At 40.4% G+C, this 18,120-nt stretch overlaps 2 protein-coding genes across 3 annotated transcripts in view; both read right to left on the bottom strand.

Moving 5' to 3' along the window:
- The window catches only part of LOC140950293 (uncharacterized), a 38,508-nt gene extending 34,884 nt beyond the window's left edge, over positions 1-3,624 (bottom strand). For both annotated transcript variants that reach the window (XM_073399520.1, XM_073399521.1), the window contains exons 1-2: positions 3,487-3,624; positions 2,986-3,345 (exon numbers count right to left, since the gene is read on the bottom strand). In XM_073399520.1, the coding sequence (XP_073255621.1) occupies positions 2,986-3,345; positions 3,487-3,565 (439 nt within the window). In that variant the 5' untranslated portion in view covers positions 3,566-3,624. The remainder of the gene's footprint in view (positions 1-2,985; positions 3,346-3,486) is intronic.
- Positions 3,625-13,699: 10,075 nt separating this feature from the next.
- LOC140949642 (uncharacterized) lies at positions 13,700-14,758 on the bottom strand. The gene has a single exon (XM_073398795.1). It carries the CDS (start codon positions 14,756-14,758, stop codon positions 13,700-13,702), a length of 1,059 nt encoding a protein of 352 aa, XP_073254896.1.
- Positions 14,759-18,120: the final 3,362 nt, after the last annotated feature.

The following is an 18,120-nucleotide window of genomic DNA, read 5'->3' as shown; positions in this document are numbered from 1 at the left end:
TGCTAAAGCTGTGTCAGCGAAACGGAAATTAAAAAAGAATCGCTCTTCCTCTCTTAGAGAGCTAAAAATACAGCAGGGAAATCCTTAACACACTGAATATTCTCTCAGGATCATTTATAATTTACAGTTTGAAGAGAGTAATTTCTGGTTTGATATTTATTCCGTTATTAGTCTTTCATTATTCAACAAAAACAACACTTGGCGTCCTACTTGCTTTATTGTACAAACGACCGGTTTCAATAGACCGGCGAGATTTCTCATTTCATTAAAGCACTGAGGTTACGACAACTTCGAGTTGAACTGATTTCATGGGTTGTCAAAGAGTCCAGCGATTCCCTTTTCCCAGGTGAGCCCCGACTCATTTCGCTTCAATAGTCAGGGATGCTCTCGATCTCTTTAAGCTTTCATTGCCTTTCGTCCGACATGTTTTGCACGGCGTTTAGTCATGCGAAACCTCCACGAAACATCCACGCAGCGCGCGAGGTAACTTTATCCCGATTCTAAAAATAACTCGAGACGAATTACCGATGGAATAGGGTGTGTATGGGGGATGCCTTCCCTGTCCCCTTTATCCTCTCTTGGTTTCCACTGAGGGGAATCATTCTTAGCCGGCACCGCAACATGCCTGTGCACTTAGTTACTTTGGGCCTTATATTTTGATGAAAAAGTTGATAAAAGTTTAGTTGTCATTTATTTACAACTTGTATTAATATATTTTTGTCTAACCTCTGTCCCTCGAGGTTCATGTTAAGTGTCTGGCTCCGCTTTCGGGAGGGTTCAGGTCTCCCTCAAAGATAAATGAGGGTTTTTCCTGACGGGCACGCAAGCACGCAACAATGACTTAAATTACTGATCATATCTGTAGTGAGTTGTTGGCAATTTAATAAACATGGATTTGGGATGAAGTGCTCCTATACAGGTCACCGTTTGCACCATAGACTCTTGTTACTCCTTAAACCGGGGAACTAGACATCTAGAGAGGTCTTTCCACCTCTCCGATACCCAAGGGGGATTATCACCCCCAAGACAAGAGAGGATTTTCACTTCTCACTTCCCTGGGGGATTATCACCCCCCAGAGAGGATTATCACCTCTGCCCTTGTAGATTTCGAATTGTTGCACCAATATGTAGAGATAAGGGACAGACCATTAGAAAAGTTGTGGTGGGGGGGAGGGGAATTTTCGAGCCGCACGAATTTTTTTTCGTTATCAAATTCCTTGTATGAATTTTTTTAGGCCATAGCATGAATATTTTTTAGGATTAATTGGCGTGCAATAATTTTGTTTCATTTAATTTTCCCTTGCACGCATTTTTTCTTGTACTTCGAACAACCACTCCCCCACCCCCCACCCCCATAAGTTTTCTAATGGTCCATCCCTAAGTGACCCGCTGTCAGTATTTGGAGTATATCATTCCTTACCTCTTTTCCCCACAATAATTCTGGTCTAGTTATTTGCTTTTATCCAACAAAGGGCTATGGGTTGGGAGCATTAAATGATGCTTTTCCGCAGGTGTTGATCTCCCAAACAGTAACATAAGCACTTGGAAAAGATTTAAGTAGGGTAATAGGTTCTGGCACTTCGACGCAATGAAAAGAAGCAGAACGAAAGCGGAAAAAGTATACGTAATTATATACAGTTGACTCCCGATAACTCGAACCCTCGCTAACTCAAACCTCGCGCTAACTCGAACCAAAGTCGATCTCCCCTTGATTTCCTTCTCAAATTTACTGTAATTTTACCCTCGTTTACTCAAACCCTCGATAACTCGAATTTCCCGCTAAGTCGAAGTAATTTTTGTTTCCCTTCAGAACATTTCTATACAATTTTACCCTCGATAACTCGAACCATGTTTATTAGCGAGTGACAAGTCGGGGAAAAAACCGTGTGTCCGAAACATTGAATACAACCGAGTCAATTCTTTGTCTTTAATTTTTTGTCACTCCGGTTCAAATTCAGTGTCCATCCTTGTATACTTTGTTGCTTAATTGTATTCCCTCCCCATCCATTTGCTTATTTCCTTACTTCCTGTTATTTGCTTGCGTCAAACTCCCGATAAGTCGAACTTTTTTTGATTTCCCTTAAACGTTCGAGTTATCGGGAGTCGACTGCATATATATTTTTGAGCGAGAATGTGCCTTTCTTTTTAGTGCCAATAAGTAGACGTCTTTGTTTTCAGTTTCAAAAAATTAAGCTTGTGAAAGATATATCTGAATGCTCTATTAAATGTAAAACGTCAGCCAACAGTCAAAATGTTAAAGAAATAGGGCGGCCATTGTTTGGGTTAATTTTCCGGTTCATTATTTTCACTAAAAATACAATGCCAAATTCTACAGTGAAATACCTTTAAAATCAATACTGCTTAAACGATATAAACAGCTTAAGACACTTATCAGCAAAAGTTCACCGAAATAGATATCACTTCCGCATGCGACCGCTATTTCCTTTGACTTTCAAATTTGTAGCAAAGGTAATCGTGACACGGCAGTTTCGATTAATCATTAGCGCGTATTCGGCAGATTTATAGAAATCATTTCACGACACATCCTCGCGGAAAACTGCACATTTATGAAGTAAAAGAAAGTAAAAACTATCACTTATTTTGATCTACCTTCTTCCAAATAATTTTTAGGCAAGCGTGATATTGACACATCCTACGCTCAGTTTATATTTACGATGGAATTTACAAGACATTAACATAAGAGGGCTAGCATGAAGATTACTATCTTACGTGACTCTTTTAAAATGGCGGAAGCCTAGCAAGAGGCCTTAAAATCAATCAACAACACGAAGTATCGTTTTCCCACTCTATCGATTTCATAGAAAAGACAGCGGTAAACAACTTTTTTTTTTACTTCATAATGCCTAGAGTTTCGTTCGGGGACACAGTAGAATGGAATCGCGATTAAAATCTGGAGGATAAACTGAAGAATGCCCTGTCACTTCGAAGCACGTCGAGGGTATAAAGCAAAATTGTTAGACTTACCGCGGACGATAACTGTCACACTGTCATCAGTCCGATAAGGAACGTTATTTAGGTCGTAGCTAACTTGCAGGGTGTAAACATATTCCTCGGTGTTGTCTACATTCAATAACCTCAACGTTGCTGGGAGGTTCGCTCTGTACTCGTTGGCGAAGCCCTCAGCTAGAGTGAAGGAACTACTGTATTTCCTCCATGCAATTTGTACTTGATTGACATCGTCCGCCCTCTGTCTTATCAAGAAAAGGTTTTGAACAACCTCGCCACTGTCAGGAAGAATTTCCCATACGAGATCCGCATTTGTGCTGTTCACTCCTTCGACCACGATTGTTGGTTTATCAGGCCTTCTAGTGAAAGTCAAGGCCTCTAAAAATAACACCAAAACCCAAAAAATATAATATTAAATCAAGGTTTTCCTTTCAACAAAAGAATGATACCTTCCCCTCCTCATCAAAAGCAATTTTGTTAGAAGTTAAAATCTCCGCAAATTTAAGCTCCAAGGCTTACCAGATTGCTGTAGTAATGAGGCAGCAATCAAAACCGACGCCAATAACCAGCAAGGAATAATCCATGGATAAGCTTTCATCTTAGTTGTTTTGGATAAATGTAGGAAATTCTTTCGCTTTCAGTTTCACATTAACGAAGCGCTTTATACTGAATCCCAGACCTTCTCAACGCGCGATGAGGTGGAACGGTGGAACGAAGGGAAATCAACCAAAATCTAGTAATAACTGCAAATTAGGAGAGTGCGTGCGATGGGAAAGGGGGGGGGGGGGGGGGTTGGGAGTGGTAGTCGTAGGGGGGCGCAAAACGTGATGAGCTTGCAAGATCAAAATCAAACACTTTTATCAGTATGAATATCAGCAGCTGTCTTTATCAGTGTTTTTGCTTATCTTCCCACTTTACAATTCGTCGCTATTTTTACTATTTTTCCACAAAAATGCAAGAGTGTCCTGTATTTTTTACATTTACTTGGCTTAGCCTATGTAGGTAAAGTACATGTAAGACACTGACTGTGATCCTCAAGACATTCTTTTGCACTGCAGGATAATCAATAAAATGAGCTAAAAATTGGGCTACAGAAAATTAAAGTAATCTGAAAAGTTCATTGATTAATTAAGGTGTTGAAGCGTCATGTATGACTTCAAACCATTGTTGCGCTAACACGACTCACCTACTCAGCACTGTTTTTCAAATACAATGCACCCGGAATTAGTGAGATGACAAGGTCAACGTATCGTTCATTTTCCCGCATATTTGCTATCAAAACTGCAGTTTAAATACAGTATTTAAAATATATGTTCAGAAAGAGGGGTGCTGGCGAGTGGCTAAAAACTTTTTCAAATACCGTATTTAAACAACATTTCGGAAAAAAGAACCTAAAGTCAATTTTGAAAGGTAAGGTTCGAAAACAGTTTCAAACTAGGGCTTTTAAACACTGTTTAACACGGCTCATGGCGGGGCTCCATACTCCTAGAATATAGTCAACCTCTTTTCGTTTGGTTGTCACGTGATTGAGCTACGGTACGTAGGTACGTACGTACGCGTCTACAGATCGTACGGGTGGGGTAGGGGAGACTATCAAAAGGAAGGGGTCAAAGATAAGCCTCGTTGGTGTGTAAGGAAATCATTGATATGCATAAGGGTCGAGTCTATGACGTCAGCCATTGTTTTGACCTAGGGAAAAAATGCGTTCCTCCATACATAATTAAGTGGATAGTCCTTTCTTTTCTTTTGAGAGAACACAATAGGAACAATAGGCTTGCCTATACTTGCCCGTTAAGTAACTTGAGCCCAGTTTACCGGAACGTCTATTAAAAGGAATAAGAAAGCGATCACCTACAAGTAGCAACACGAGAAACGGCTTCCTATATCTCATTTAGCGCTAAAACTCGGATATATAAACAAAACACATACAGAAAGTGGAGTTGAAAAATCTTTATTTCAATTTAGTTTATGTCTTCTTATTTAGGTCTTTATGGATCCTAAGTTCTTCAGCATATTCGTTTGCGGTCCTTTGCAGTCCCTTGTGGTTAATGTTTGTATATAAACAAACACATATACACAAAGTGGAGCTGAAAACGCTGTATTTCAATTTTGCCTGACTATTACAGAACCGCGTTTTCCCCATGATAATTTAGTATGAGAAAATAGAAGGGATTCCTGTCACGAGTTGGTTTAATTATTGGCTTGCATTAAACCTATGAAAAAATGATATTTTTTTAATAGTAAGTAGATTTAGCATGTAGCACTTCTTGAATTTTTTGCAAAGGCACAAGAAGCACGAGAATTGATTAAACCTCTATGTATCACGCGATGGCCTGTCTCACTGTACCAAAATTATCATATCTCGGTGAGCATTCGCAAGTCAGCCAAGCGCGGTCATTGCACGCGTGCTGAACAAGAATGCTGTATAATGACAGACTATAAACAATAGAGAACTCCCAAAGCACAAACTCAGCCAAAACGCTAAAAATCTTCAATGTTTACTCAAGTTTGCTGCTGGAGTTCCATCGGCTACTTGATTGTATGTTGCCAGCAAGTCTTGTCCCTCCCAGCCTCCAGATTCGGCCACCTACTTAAAAACATTTTGAAACCCCTGAAGTTTATGTACTGATGGTGAGCTAGTATAATTTTACAAGGGAACCCTATCAAAGGATCAGAAAGCTAAGCCAAGTAGTGTACCATAAAGACTGATCATCTCAAAACCCACCCCCTATTCCATGTCACATACCTGTATAGAAGTACCACAACCTTCTCCCTGGGTGGTAAAGTAACGGTAAAGAGGGGTTTCAGGTGTAGCCTCTTGTCTTTGTTTTATTTTTCTGATATTTGCTACGACCTTTGCTTCTTTGTAGGGAAAGATGGTTTGGCAAGAGGAAAGCAGAAGACAGCTTGGTCAAAGGATTTATGAATTCACATTGTCCTATTCCATCTGTTCAGAGGATTTTCTAAACAGACCATTTAAATTGTCTGGAATTTATTAAAGTTGAAAAAAAAATACATGCTGTTCTTGTCGTTCCTTTATAAGACAGCCTTAAATAAATTGCAGGTCTAAAAGATGGAGTTAGCTATGTTAATTTTTGATAATCTTTTTTCCATCAGATTTAATTACTTGTAAAAACCTGCAACTAAGAACCTGTATTTTCTTAAGTTAGCCTAAACAAGTCAGGTTCTTTCATAAAAACTAATTAGCACAGATTTAGGCTATTTAGGTTCAGTCTCAAATAGGTCCTTATTTTCGGAACAAAAACAAATGCTTTGTAGCTTTGAGCTAAAAGTATTTAGTGGCATTCAGCTCTTTCCTTAGTATATGTAAAACCTGTCTACCATTACATTGCAGTCAGAGTAATAATAAATATTATTACACATTTATGTCTCAAAAGAGAACCCTGAATGTTGACTTATCTTACTTTCCCAAGTGTACAATGTGCATGAGTTTTTTCTAAGAGATTTTATAAGTATTGGTAATAGGACTGAGTGGAGTCCAATTCGGTCTGTAATCATACAAGTGTTACTAAATTGGACAACAGCGAATCAGGGGTCAGATTTGTTTAATCATGAGTATGATTACAGACTGAATTGGACGACACAAAGTCCTGTTACCAATTAATTATAACCGTTACAATTTCCAAGAAAATAGATGCAGTCCTTTTTAGTGAAAGAGCGTTTGTTCGTACGTTATGTCCAAAATAAGGGAAAATATCATTTGTGCCTAAATGTTGCATATTCATCCATTTTAGATTAATCCCCAGTCTGTTTGGGTAAGTGATTGTCGCTATGGGTATTGTCATAACTTCTGTGATTGGTGGATTTAGCTGAGTGCACTTAATGATTGGCTAATGTAACTGTCCGACAACAGGCAACTGTCCGACTACAGCCAACCGTCTGATTACAACCATACACAATGATTAAAGAAAAATAAAGCAGTTAATGCACCAATCAGATTTGAAGAAATTGTAATGGTTATGATTAATAACCTGTTTTAAATTTGAGTGCTCTTTTATAAAGACAGCCTAACTGGCAAATTTTAGCCTGACAGGTTCTTAAAAACCAGTTTCTTAGTTGTGCATTTTTCCCGTATCCTTGTTGAGCTTAATACTGCACATCACTATGCTGGATGTCAGCCCATCCCTTTTTTGTTTCTCCAAGTCAATGAGGTCAGAAAGGGATTTACATTTGGTCTTCTAGACCACGGTGCCTTTAATACAAAGCTTTCTTCTCCTAATCAGGATCATATTAACAATCCTTTACTCTGACTGATTAATTGAGGGATGAAGAACACTAAGGGATGAAGTTGTCATAACACAACCACCAATTCCTTTCCACAGGAGGAACAGAATGCTTAGGGATGGAAAATAAACATGAGAAACTGATTGAAGTATAGAGAGTATGCACATGACATCACGGTGGCCATATTGGTGTCTCAAAACAATGAAAAGGTGACCATGTTGGTGTCCCAAACTAATAAGCCGCGTGAGTGAATACTCTCTATTAAATTCAGGGCTAGTTTGGTTTCCTATAGTTGCATCTACGATGTTTGCCTTCTTATCTCCAAGGGAAATATGTGCAGCACAGCCCCCCCCCCCCCCCCCCCCCTTAAGAAACCTTGATTTCTTCAAAGCTCCTTAGTGCAAGATCATTAGTTTCAGTCTTTCCTGTGAAGTTTTTTAAGTCTTACAAAAAAAAAACTACAGTTAACATAGTCGTCTAGTTAAACTTTGCTGATCCCTGACAAGAAAGTGAATGTCAGGGAAACAGACACTTAGCCTTGAGGTCGTTGAAAGAGAGTTGGCATGTAAAGCCAGGAGATGTCTTACCAAGGACCAGCTTCGAAGCACACTACTGTACACTGGCCTAGACACTGTCAGAGAATTCCATCTAAATAGAATTGACATCCTGAACCAGCTCAACATGATTTCAGTGTCTTCTGTTGCTGCAGATATTCTGTAAACTAGAGAAGTGTATTCCCTAAAATGTCAGCATTCTTCCTTCCTTTTAACTTATTTAACAGTGAGTTGTACTAAACATTTATGTTTTATGGCTCTGTAACAACATTTTTGTCCTCATTGACTTTTATCTCTCTTTACGAGTTGTATGGTAGATATACCTTTTAATACTTCTTGATATTCTCTTGTTTGTGCTCTTCTGTTATCTATTTTTGTCTTCCCAGCTAAGCAAAATAAAATACATAATTTACACATTAATGCCCAGAGGACTAGCCTGTGCCACAGACAGAACTAAACTTGTGGTTAAGTCCCCCTGTGAGATAGCACTGAAATCCTGCTTCTGGGCACCCTGTGGCCCACCTGTGAACTAGCACTTGCATATGTGCTATGACTGGCCTCTTAAAAATACCATTATCAGTGTGCCAATTATCCTGCGAAGCCAAGGCGTATTTAAAACAGTGACGACCGGAAATACGTCTGCGCTTCGCAGTCGCATGCTATGTGCCAATCAGGTTGAAAGGAATATCGAAACACATTGGGATTGGCAGACCAGAATATTGGCACAGCTTTGCAGATGTTACTAACTTGCAATAGATTTTGTCTGCGACACAGGCTACACTGACAACCAGACTTACAGTGCAGGATTTAAATGTATATTGTTTATAAATTCAAAAGTAAGCTTATATTCAAGTCTTTAAAACTACACAAAATTCAATTTTTACACCTTAGATAATCGTCAGATAAAATAAGGTGCAGTGCAGAATTATGAATGACCCTAACTGACACTTATTAATAATTCATAGCATGCAAATTACATCAAGAAATACAAGTAATAATTACCAAGCCAAAATATGTGTTTTGCTGCAGGAAAACTTATACATTTCTTCTATCGTGTTCTAAAGTAACTAGACCTCTTATTGAGTCTCATATTATAGCTCTAGTGATGTCTCCAGAACTTCAAACCTCTAAAACAGTTAAAACAGCCGTTTTGTTTTTTCACTATAATTTCATTCTTTTCTAATTTACTAATTAATTACAGAACTATAATCACTTTAAATCGCACCGTTTTTTTTTTCAACTTTAAAGGTCAAGAACCAATCAACACATGGTCGGGAGCGATACATTTTTAAATAAGTGTTGTATTTATCAGTTAAGATAAGGAGTAATTTCAAACTAGTCATGTTGACAATGACTAATAGTGCATAAGGGCTTCTTTTCAGGTGCGTTACACTTGCCAGCTTAGAAAAAAAGGAAGGGCACAAACTTTCTTGATTTCTCTCAGATAATGACAAATTGGACTACTTTTGGGCTTAAGGCTTGTTCTTAACATAAATCTTCAAAGACAAATTAAATGCTAAAAATCCAACACTAACCTTCCAGAAGCACGCAACATGTGACCGTTTCGAAATTAGCTGAGCAGAGCTTTCAGCAACTTTACGTCGAGTGGCAAAGCCTTCCAGATGTTAACACTTTAAACTGTGACCATAGGCATTTTCTCCACGGTGTTTCGCCTAGGAAAGGGTATTTTGATTGATGACTTCGGTGAATCAGAAGATGCAAAAACCAAAATCTTGAGTGACGCTCGATTAGACACAGAGAAAGACTCACCATTACACTGCTCAAACTGTACAGTCGAAAGAGCTTTGAGCAATTTTACGACGAGTGATAAAGCCTTCCAGCAATCAACACTTTAAACTGTGACCATCAGCTTTTTCTCCACTCTATTCCGCTTAGGATAGGCTATTTTGTTTGACAATTTCGGTAAATCAGAAGCTACAACAACCAACCCCTTGAGCGGACACTCATTTTGAAACAGCGAAAGACTCGCCATGACAGGACAGTTGGGTAGAGCTTTCACCGACTTTACGTCGAGTGATAACGCCTTCAAGCAGTTGACACTCTAAACTGTGACCATCGGCGTTTTTCCCATTCCATTCCGCTAAGGATAGGCAATTTTAGATTGATGACTTCGATGAATCAGAAGCCGCAAAAGCCAAACTCTTGAGTGACGCTCGATTACAAACACCGAAAGACTCGCCATGACATTCCTCAAAACCATGCAGTTAAGTGGAAGTTTCTGCAACTGTACAGGCCGTGATACAGCCTACCAGCGGCGAACACTTTAAACTATGGCCATCGGCGTTTTCCCCATTTTATTCCGTCCAGGAAATTATATTTTGATTGATGACTTCTCTCAATCAGAGGTCGCAACAGCCGCAAAACGTTAACGACACTCGTTTTGAAACATTGCAAGACTCGCCATGACATTCCCCGCAGCTGCATGATATTTATCGTTAAAATAATACTAAAACTTCTTTGTTTGGTCACGAAATTTGCTTGAAAGGCCGGCTATATACCTTTTCAATATTCTTGGCTTTCAAGATACATAATTCCGTTAGCCTGTGGGTTAAAATAACGAAGAAACCAAATGCATAGGGCGTCCATCATGGTGCTTCGCGCGAAAACAGAGCAGCAACTTTGAAACCGGATGTGATGTCATAAATCGGTGGATCATAATTATACGAAACAAATACCGGGCGCTATTGGAGTCGCCCCCCCCCCCCTCCCCCAACCTGGTCGTTGCTTACCTAGGCCTTATTTCGACCATAGCTAGCTGCGCGTGATGACTGTTTCTACATCTCGCTGGTGAAAACTAGTTAAAACTTAACTCTAGCTAGCCTACTTATAAACGTTTAAAATAAGATTCTAGAACTTTCCAAATAGTATAATTTTAGATTAAGAAATATACCGTTTTAGAAACGCTTACATAAGATCCTAAAATACACAAACTGCGAACTCTCACCAAGCTTCTAAAATGTCACGTTAAAAGTCACGCAATACAATTTTTCGTAACATAACCACCTTTCAGAAGAAATTTTCTAAATTTCCAATACAACAGAAAAATTGTTAGCTAATGTACTACAGGGGTAGTCCAGTGTCTCTCAGGTTACTCTTCTACTCGATTAAGATAATCCGCTCCAACATTCTCTGATCCTTTGATGCCTTCCACCTTGAAATTGTGACTTTGTAGAAACATGGCCCATCGCATTAGTCGTGCGTTGGTGTATTTTGCACTGTTCATGTACTTTAGCGGCTCGTGGTCTGTCTGCAGCACAAAAGGTACACCGTACAAATATAGGTGAAATCTCTTGATACCCAGACTACTGCTAGGCACTCTTTCTCAATCGTAGAATAGTTGCGCTCCGCACTTGCCAATTTCTTGCTTGCATAACAAACCGGGAATAATTTCTCTTCCTGCCTTTGCATCAATACTGCACCGATTCCATTGTTGGAAGCGTCCGTCCGTAAGAAATTGGTTTTAGCTGGATCGGGGAGGCGTAGAATAGGTTCACTTGTTAGGTAGGACTTGATTGTTTGGTAGGCTTTCTCTTGTGCTCCACTCCACTCAACTTTATTGGGTTGGCCTTTCCGTGTGAGATCAGATAAGGGTGCTGCGATCGCTGCGAAGTTGGGAATGAAATCTCTGTAGTATCCTGCTAGACCCATAAATGACCCACCTGTTTCTTTGTGCTTGGCCTTGGGGCATCTTTAATTTTCTCCACGTTATCCTGATGTAGACCAATTATTCCTTGCTCCAATCGATGGCCTAGGAAATCCACACTGTTTACTCCGAATAGGCACTTCGTAGGTCTGATAGTCAACCCAGCTTGTGCAAGGCGCGAAAACAGCTCTCTGAGGGCTCTAATATGTTCTTCCCACGTACGGGTGTGAACCAATCTATCTTCCCAGTAGAAGTCGACATCATCTAGATCTTCTATCAATTTCTTGATTGCACACTTCAGTGTTGCCGCCGAGTTAATCTTTCCAAACGGCATCTTCAAGAACTCGTACCGTACGACCCGTCAGGTGTTACGAACGCAGTTTTCGGAATGTCCTCCTCTGGTATAGCTATCTGCCAGTATCCCTTGTTAAGGTCAATTTTTGAAAAGAACTTGTCTCCACTAAGCTTCTGGAACAAGTGTTCAGCAGTTGGCATAGGCTCAGGATCAAATACAATTAGTTTATTTGATTTCCGATAATCTACACACACGCGGTTTGTGTTGTCTTTTTTCTTCACTACTACAACATTTGACGCATACGGAGAACTGGACTCTCTAATAACTCCCATTTTGATCATGTCAGCTATATCTTTCCTCAGTGATTCTCTCATGCTGTAAAGTACTGGGTAAGGTCTTGATCTAACTGGCTCGTCTGAGGTGAGTTTAATATGATGCTGAACGAGATCGGTGGTACCTGGTGCTTCAGTAAACAAATTCGTGAACTGGTTAGTCAGATCCTTAAATTCAGTTTGTTGCTCGGCCGTAAGATTTGGTCCAGTTTTAACGTCCTCGATTGACTCCTTGGCCACGTATCCACCAAGCTCTAAGAAATCAACTTCTTCTTTCTCTGCTTCATCAACTTTAGCTTCACAGTCGACAGCATCGTCTATACTCGTAGAACCTGCTCCAACAGCTACTGCTCCTTCGACTGTAGTCTCCTCTCGCTCAAAATACTTTTTAAGTAGGTTAGCATGATAAACTTTCTCCTTGCCTTTTACTTTCACATTGTAGTCATTGAGACCTACTACTGAACTAACTTCAAAGGGACCTTTCCACTGCAAAAGTAACTTGTTGTGGTCGGTAGGTAGCATCACAAGCACTTTCTCACCTGGTTGAAACTTCCTAACCTTAGACTTGCGGTCGTAATAGTGCTTTCCTTTCGGCTGGGCTTTCTTCAATTCACTATGGGCGAGCTTAAGGGTATCTTCCAACTTCTCTCGCAACTAAAAAACGTACTGGTAACTGTTCTTTACTTCAGGCTTCTCAACTTCCTTCGTCCATAGCTGTTTGAGTATAGTCATTGGTCCTCTAACAGCTCAAAGGGTGGAAAAACAGTGGACTCTTGTGGGACCTCACGATAAGCAAACAACAGTGGATTCATGTAGCGATGCCACTGTCTTGGCTGCTCACTACACAGTCTCTTCAGCATAGACCTCATCGTTCCGTTGAACTTCTCCGTCAATCCGTTACTCATCGGGTGATAGGGTGTTGTTGTAAGCTGCTTAGTAGTCGAGTAACTTCTCTCATGCAATCAGAAACAAATTGTGTGCCCAGATCACTCAGGAACTCTTCAGGTACTCCTAGACGGCTAAAGATATCCACCAATGCCTCTGCTACTGTCTCCGTATCAATGTTCTTTAGTGGTACAGCCTCAGGGTAGCGAGTCGAAAAATCTACCAGCGTCAATATGTACCTGTGTCCTTCTTCACTCGGAGGACTGATAGCCCCAACAAGGTCTATTGCTACTCTCTTAAAGGGCTTGTCAATCAGCGGCATCTTCTCTAACGGTACCTTCGGCACTGATCCCTTACCTACAGTCTTCTGACAAACGTCACAGGACTTGCAAAACCGAGTCACGTCACCTTGAATTCCAGGCCAATAAAACGCACTCTGGATCTTTTCTGTTGTTTTCTTGATGCCCATGTGACCGCCCATGATCGATCCGTGAGCTACTTCCATTATGGGGCTTCTCAACTTTTCAGGTACCATGACTTGTTTAAGCGGTTTTCCACCATTCACATAAGGGCGCTTGTACAGACGGTCAGTACTCCACATTTTTCTTCAAATGAAATCTCTGCTTGACCCTTTACTAGTGCATCGTCTCGATCCCAGTACTTGCGCAGACTCTCATCTTCACCCTGCATCTGCTTGAGCTTCTCTCTATCCACAATAGGGTTCTCACGGCTACTTGGCACCTTCAAGGCTGTGCGTTCATCGATCCTTTTTCTTAGCTTGACTTCTTGTAGTTACTGCACAGGCCTCTTGCCAACTGGGATCTGGATTTTGTGCGTCCCTGGCATCAGGTACCTTGCCAATAATGAGGTCGTAGATAGGATCTGAAAGGCACTGCGCTTCTACGTGACCCGTAAGATAAGGCGTATCGACATATATTCTTGCTATGGGCACCTTTCTTGCAGTGTTGTCAATGAGCAACATAACGTTTAAGTCTCCGGTGAACTGATCCTCGCCGACAAGGTCCTTCTTGACTACTACTCCGCTGCAACCAGTATCTCTTAAAACGTCAACAGTCTTCTCTCCCACTCTACCCTTTACAACAGGCATCTTAGTTCTTACTCCAATTAAGGGTTCAACACAGGCATTACTCAGCAACGGGACTTTCTTGCCACAGGCTAACAGAAGCTGATCATCTTGAATACACGACTTGATTTCCTCGGAGGTAGCTTTAAAATCAGGTGACTTAACAAAACAGCCAGCACTAACTTGACCACGTTGCACAGGGTTACCATCCTTACCTTGGCCTGCTGACTTTCGTCCTCCTGATCGACAGTTCCTCGCTTCGTGACCTTGCTTGCCACACAGGAAACACCTTTTAACTAGAGTTGGGCAGTTAAAAGCTTTGTGTCCGCGAGCATTACACTTGTAAGACTGGAGGGTTGTTACGTCACTCTGTGTAGTCTTTGTTTCCTCCGCCTTGGGCTGTACTTGTGGCTTCTTGCTCGCAGAGCTGAACGGATGCTTTCCGTGTGCTTCTAAGTACTGATCGGCAATCTTTGCTATCTGAATAAGCGTTTCCGGGGCTCTTTCGCGAAGGTGAATAGCTAACTCTTTTAGACAAGAGTCAAAAAACTGTTCTTTCAGAATTAAATCTTTCAGAGCTTTAAAAGAACGTTCAGTTTTCGACAGTTCTAACCAACGCAACAAGTATCTATCCAGTCTCACTATAAACTGTTCAGGGCTCTCGTCAACTTCTGGCTTTGATGCTCTAAATTTACGACGATAGCCGTCCTCTGTAAGTTCATATCTCTTCATCAAAGCTAACTTCACTCGTTAGTAATCTTGGGCAGCCTCCTCAGATAATCGCGAATAAACTTCTAGGGCACGTCCAGACAAAAGAGCACTAAGTTTCGACGCCCACCCTGTCTTCTCCCATTTGGCTGTAGTTGCAAATCTCTCAAATCGTTGTAGGTAAGCATCCAAGTCGTCCCTGCCATCAACAAATTGAGTGAAGCTTGGGTGCCTTGGCCCATCCTCTCTCACTTCAGCACGTTCGGTATCGTTACGGCCTTGTGCTAGACGAGGGAGCTCTAGTTCATGCTCTCTCTTAGCGGCTTCAATAGCCTGTTTCTGTTTCAACAGGTCTGCTTCCAGCTCTAATTTTCTCGGTTCGCGTTCTTGCCGCCTAGTTTCTCTTTCGTCGTCTTCCCTTCTACGTCTTTCCTCTTTCTCTTCTTCTTCCTTCCTTCTGTCTTCCTCAAGTATTCGACGTCTCTCTTCCTTTTCTTCTTCTATCTGCCTACGTTTTTCTTCTTTCTCTTTCTTTTCCCTCCTTCTTTCTTCCTCAAGTTTTCGACGTGATTCTTCTTTTTCCTCTTCTAATTGTCTACGTTTTTCTTCCTTTTCTTCTTCTTCCCTCCTTCTTTCTTCCTCAAGTTTTCGACGTTTTTCTTCTTTTTCTTCTTCTTTCCTCCTTATTTCTTCTTCTAACTTTTGTTGCTCCCGCTCAAACTCGAGCAGTTTTTCTCCTACCAATCTTTTCTCCAATCTGTATAAACTTATCCATTTTCTCAGTTCACAGCAAACACACTCTATATACTTCCTCGTAACAGTTCTTCTCACTTCCCTGTATACTCCTTTTTCTTGAACTGTCCTTTCCTGGTTACTGTAGTCGGCAAACAATTCAATTCCTCTCCCGGACAGGCCCCCAATGTTACGCGGGTAATCTCTTAGAGGACGAGTAGCTTGCAAACCAAACTGAACGCAGGGTTGTCGGAACAGCAACAAGAAGACATTCCAAAAATGAACGTAGTTTCCACTGAGTAAAACTCTACAACAGCACGTAACTCGTTAAACTTACACGGCCTCTCCTCGCTTGTGAAAACTAGTTAAAACTTAACTCGAGCTAGCCAACTTATATAAGTTTACAATAGGATTCTAGAACTTTCCAAATAGTATAATTATAGAAAGATTACGAATTATACCGCTTTAGAAACGCTTACGTAAGATCCTAAAATACACAAACTACGAACTCACGCCAAGCTTCTAGAATGTCACGTTAAAAGTCACGCAATACAATTTTTCCTAACACGTCTCAAAAACAAAATTTAACGGCCCTTCGGGCCTCAATTTGGTCTAAAAATAAGGGGGGACCGGGCCGGACCCCTCCCCTAAATCCGCCACTGATTAATACCGACGTTCGAGATATTTATACGACAACAATACCTTTATTCGCCCTGTACTTAATTACATACATGAAAGAAAAAATATATATATATATATATCTTTATTTGTACTTAATAAGGCCTGGAGCTGAAATAATCCTAAGGTTTTCTAGCCAGTTCTCCAGAATTTAAAGTTTTAGAGAATTGAGATAGAATGTACAAAGCCCGGGGATTGACAAAATTAGCATTTGAGTGATCAAGCATGGCCTTCCTGCTATTTTGCCATCCGTGACGTCCATAATTAACGAGTCCGTCGCAAGTAATACCTTTCCAATTGAGTGGAAAGCAGCTGAAGTGATCCCCGTGTTGAAAGAAGGCGATCACGAAAAGCCAAATAACTACCGCCCTATATCCCTATTACCTGTTCTTTCAAAACTATGCGCGCGTATCGCATTAAATCAACTTATGCCCTATTTGGTAGAGAACGATCGTCTCTCCGCCCATCAAAGTGGTAATAAAAAGTGGCATTCCACCGAGACTTCACTGATCTACACTTCTGATCGCATTCTCAACGCAATTGACCAAAAGAAAACATCAGCTGCAGTTCTCCTTGATATGAGCAAAGCATTTCGACAGTGTCAACCACGATATTCTGCTTAAAAAATTACAAGATATTGGCTTGTCACCCTCTGCCATCCTGTGGTTCAAGAGCTACTCGTCAAACAGGTACCAAGCTATGCGTGTAAATACTGCTCTTTCCGAACCCCTGCTAATGAGTTACGGTGTTCCCCAAGGAAGCATCCTCGGTCCGTTACTCTTCACGGCTTACACCAATAACTTGCCATCAATCTCACAACACTGTTCCACGGACTACTACGTTGATGACACTAAATTGCTTATGTCATTCCAAGTGCAGGACTGTGAACCGACTATGGCCGTGATGAACGATGATCGTATTAAACTACGTAATTTGTGTTTTAATAATAGGCTACTCCTGAAACCGGACAAGACTAAACTGATTGTATATGGAAGTCGGCAAATGATATCGAAACTTCAGGAGTTTCGCCTTACCCTCTTGGGTAAAGAACTTTTACCCGTCGACTCTGTTAAGGACCTGGGTGTAGTGTTCGGTAGTAAACTCTCATTCAACGACCACATGATTAAAAAAGCATCATCTTGTATGTCTGCCCTAGGACAAATTAGCCGAGTTAAACATATATTTAAAAAAGACATACTTGTTACAATAATTAATTCTCTCGTGTTTAGTAAGTTGTATTACTGCTCGTCCGTCTGGTCGAATACTTCTGCCAGCAATATACGCAAACTACAAGGAGTACAGAATTTCGCTGCTCGCATAGTTTCTGGGACAAGGAAGTTTGATCACGTATCTCCAGCCCTGAAAGACCTGAGATGGATACCAGTTAAGTCCCACCTGTATCTAAGAGACGCCATCTTGGCCTTTAAATCTATGACAGGTCGGGTATCAAACTACCTCAGTTCAAATTTTATCTCCAGAGGGAATATCAGTGGTCGGACGACCAGATCATCTTCCCAGCTTAATATATCGCTTTTTAAAACCAAGTCGGGACAGAGATCTCTTTATTACAGAACTGTAACATTGTGGAATGCGTTAAAACCCTATTTTGAATTAAGTGAATCTCTTAACATTTTCAAACGTAAAATGAAAGCCCTCCTTTTAAATCAATTTTTGTCATAAATTTATATGTAAATAGTTTCTTAATAGCTTATTGATGATCAATTTATGATGTCATAAATGCTATATACAAATAGTTTCTTAATAATTGTTTATTGAAAATTCTTGAGTGTTTTTTTTCTTTTTTTTGATTACCTGTACTATTAATATTTGTCTCTGAAAAGCCACTATGGGGAGTTGACAATAGAATTTGTATTGTATGGTATTGTAATTTATTTCCAAAGAAGTAGTTTTACAATACAATGTATTAAGAAAGAAAGAGTATATGCTTAAGTTATGTTAACTATGTTGTTCTGACA

This window comes from Porites lutea, chromosome 10 (genome assembly GCF_958299795.1).
Source record: "Porites lutea chromosome 10, jaPorLute2.1, whole genome shotgun sequence".
Lineage (NCBI taxonomy): Eukaryota > Metazoa > Cnidaria > Anthozoa > Scleractinia > Poritidae > Porites > Porites lutea.
This window is presented reverse-complemented; position numbering and strand designations above follow the sequence as displayed.